The following is a 3,434-nucleotide window of genomic DNA, read 5'->3' on the forward strand; positions in this document are numbered from 1 at the left end:
ATCAGGGATCACAAAAGACATTTGTTGCCTCCCGACTACAAAAACTCCTTGGCTTGCCAACACGAGAAATACACTACGAAATTTCCGGAATGGGCGGCTTGGTAGCTCAAAATTCCAAAAACGTCTGCGAATTGACACTGTTCATCTGATCTGACTCAAAAAATAAAGGCTCAGGCAATCACTTTGCCGCAGCTTACCCATTTCCTCCCAACCTTCAAATTGTCAAATCCCGATCTAATCGAGCTCGCCACATTATCACTAGAAGATCCAAATTGTTGTTCACCCGGAAGAGTCGACATGGTAATCGGTAGCGATATCACCCCACAGATTCTGGTACAAGGACTCCATCACAACGTATGTGGTACACTTATGGCACAAAACACGATATTCGGATGGATCCTCAGCGGGCCGATTGCTGAAAAAATATCAACATTCTCCACGTGTGTCACCGAATCGCAAAACGACTCCCTTAACAGTCTTTTAAGGAAATGCTGGGAACAAGAAGAAGTCTCCACAGGGAAAACGCTGTCCGAAGATGATAAACGCTGCGAGAAATTGTACCGTTCGACAACAATTCGGCAAGCAGATGGACGCTATATGGTTAAATTACCCTTCAAAGAAGACTTTGCAGAGAAAATAGCCTTGGGTCACTCCCGACTAGGAGCGCAGCTTCAATATCTCAGCATCGAAAGGAGTCTGGAGAAACGACCGGAACTAAAACATAAATACGCTGAGGTATTGGATGAATACTTGGCTATGGATCACATGGCTCCCACTTCTTCACGTGAAGTTATAAATGAGGGGAAATATTTCTCCTTTTATTAGCCGCATCATGCAGTCTTGAATCCTGATAGCAAAACCACTAAGGTTAGGGTCGTTTTCAATGCTTCTATAACCTCCCACTCAGGGAAATCCTTAAACGATGCGCTACTCACGGGCCCAGTCTTGCAAAATGACTTGATGCTAATCATCCTCCGATGGAGGTTATAGAAGCTTGTTTTAACGGCGACATTGAGAAAATGTACCGCCAAATTCTTATTCTCAAGGAAGATCAGGACTTCCAGCGAATACTCTTTCGCAGGCCCCTTAACTCTCCAATAGAAGATTTTAAACTGAAGACAGTAACCTTTGGTGGAAACTGTGCTCCATATTTGGCGATCCGAACACTTCACCAATTAACAGAAAATTGCAGGCGCGATTATCCTCTTGTAAATAATATTCTAAAGCGAGAAACGTATGAAGATGATGTCCTCTAAGGCGGGCACGAAATACAGTCCACAATTAAATCGATGTCTCAGACTATCGAAGCTTTAAATTCAGCAGGATTTCCACTCAGGAAAATCACTTCCTAAAATCACTTTCTAAAATTTCAAGACGCAAGTTCGACAAAGACGCTTGGAATTCAGTGGAACGCGCTAACAGACACGTTCTCATATTCATACGATCCTCTTCCAACTTCAAACTGTAGTACTAAAAGGCAAATCTTGTCAGCCGTAGCGAAGCTTTTCGACCCGGCAGGATGGCTATCTCCAATCATTATCATAGCCAAGACACTTCTCCAACAACTCTGGATGGAAGGAACTGGCTGGGACGAGGCTGTAAAACCCGCGGCGTTTCACAAGTGGAGTGCCTTTCGCGAAAATCTTTCAGCGATAAAAGACATACAAATTCTCCGATTGGTGCAATTTTCACCAGATACCCCCTATCAACTGCATGGATTTTCGGACGCCTCCGAAAAAGCCTTTTATGCCTGCGTTTATCTAAGATTACAAATTAGCGAAAATTCCGTCTCTTCTCATCTACTTGCGGCGAAGAGCAGGGTTGCACCTCTTCAAACCGTGAGTCTCCCTCGATTAGAATTTTGCGGAGCAGTTTTACCTGCCAAATTGGTAAAGCACATTCGATCTCAGCTCGATTTGCCGCCTCACGAGTTGACTATATGGACAGACTCATCTATCGTTTTAGCATGGCTGGAAAACCCGCCTCACAATTGGAAAACTTACGTGGCGAATCGGACATCGCAGATCCTCCAAAACGTCGGCAATTCCACATGGCGCCACGTACGCAGCGGTGACAACCCAGCTGACTTAGGCACAAGAGAATGCAAACCACAGGATTTAGCCGGTTCTTCTCTATGGTGGAAGGGTCCAGAGTGGCTCGTCTCATGCTGGCCGAATCCCACACCTCCAAATGCCGCTCCGCCGGAACTGAGGCACGTAGAGGCCTTCCACACCATCGAAGACGCGGATATACTTGACAGGTTCTCCTCATTACCTCGGGCACTCAGGGTAATCGCATATATGTATCGCTTCATCCGAAGTACCCACAAACTCCCAATTCCGAACACGCTGATGCTAGCGCAGAAGGAAGTAAATGAGGCCAAATTGCGGGTCATCCTCTTGACCCAACAACGATATTATGGGAAAACTATCGCCCAGCTGGTGGTATCTCAGCCAATTAGCAAAAAGAGTCCTTTGCTGACACTAAACCCCGTTATAGACGATGTCGGAGTAATGCGGGTAAACGGACGCCTCAAATATGCGACCCTCAGTCATAACGAGCGCCATCCCATTATTGTACCTCCTGACTCCCGTTATTGTTCTCTATTGTTATCTTTTCTACACTCTACAATGTTATATGCAGAAAGCCCTCGCTAGGGCAGGCACCTTGCCGTTGGTGCGGGGGCTTAGCTGAATTGCCGATCAGCCCATCTCTGGTCTGGGGTATCGTGGACGCGCTCGTCGCTTCTGCGCTACCTTGTCTCCAGATTGGGCTGCCGGCAAACAGTGACCAAGAACTGCCACCTCCTAATCCAGGGTGTTACGCGACACCGTGCCTATTGGACGGTTTGCAGCAAGGAGGAAAAACCGGCTGTATTATAACGGCGCCTCTTCGACACCGGGCCGCATCGAGGAGTAACGGTGGCCTTACCGCGACATGGGGCGCTGGCGCGGCGGACCAGATAAGATCCCCTACTACAACTTTGACTGCTGAGCTTGCCTAGCCGAGCTGGCAGTCGTACGAACAAGATGAATACAACTAAAAACCAAAAAAACACAAAAACAACAAAAACAACAAAAACCATCGCGAAATCCGCGAAAACAGCTACAGCTACAGCTACAACTACAGCCACAACAGCTGCAACAGCCACACCATCAGCAACAGCCTCTACAACAGTCACAACTACAGCTACAACAGCAGCAGCAGCCACGAAGACAGTTATGTCAAGGGCACCAAAGGTACCAACGGTCAAGCTCGGCAGTTCTATGCTGGGCGAAGGTAAAGGCACCAGGCGCAGGGGAGGCTTTCTTGCGAGCCTATCCGAGGAGGAGGCTGCCCTTTTTATTGAACACGCCAGAGAAGATGAGAGGCCAAGCACTAGCAGTGGCGGCGTGGATCGGGCGCAGCTTCGGTCGGAGGGCACCAAGGGTGCA

At 47.8% G+C, this 3,434-nt stretch overlaps 1 protein-coding gene across 1 annotated transcript; it reads left to right on the forward strand.

Moving 5' to 3' along the window:
* The first annotated feature begins 297 nt into the window (after positions 1–297).
* LOC108363817 (uncharacterized) lies at positions 298–825 on the forward strand. The gene has a single exon (XM_017617307.1). It carries the CDS (start codon positions 298–300, stop codon positions 823–825), a length of 528 nt encoding a protein of 175 aa, XP_017472796.1.
* Positions 826–3,434: the final 2,609 nt, after the last annotated feature.

The sequence above is a fragment of the Rhagoletis zephyria genome, unplaced genomic scaffold (assembly GCF_001687245.7).
Source record: "Rhagoletis zephyria isolate East Lansing unplaced genomic scaffold, Rhagoletis_zephyria_1.1 Rzeph_scaffold_01386, whole genome shotgun sequence".
Classification (NCBI taxonomy): Eukaryota; Metazoa; Arthropoda; class Insecta; order Diptera; family Tephritidae; genus Rhagoletis; species Rhagoletis zephyria.

What these genes read in the sequence shown, in the direction of transcription:
- LOC108363817 (XM_017617307.1), top strand. Translation starts at nt 298, where the DNA reads ATGGTAATCGGTAGCGATATCACCCCACAGATTCTGGTACAAGGACTC.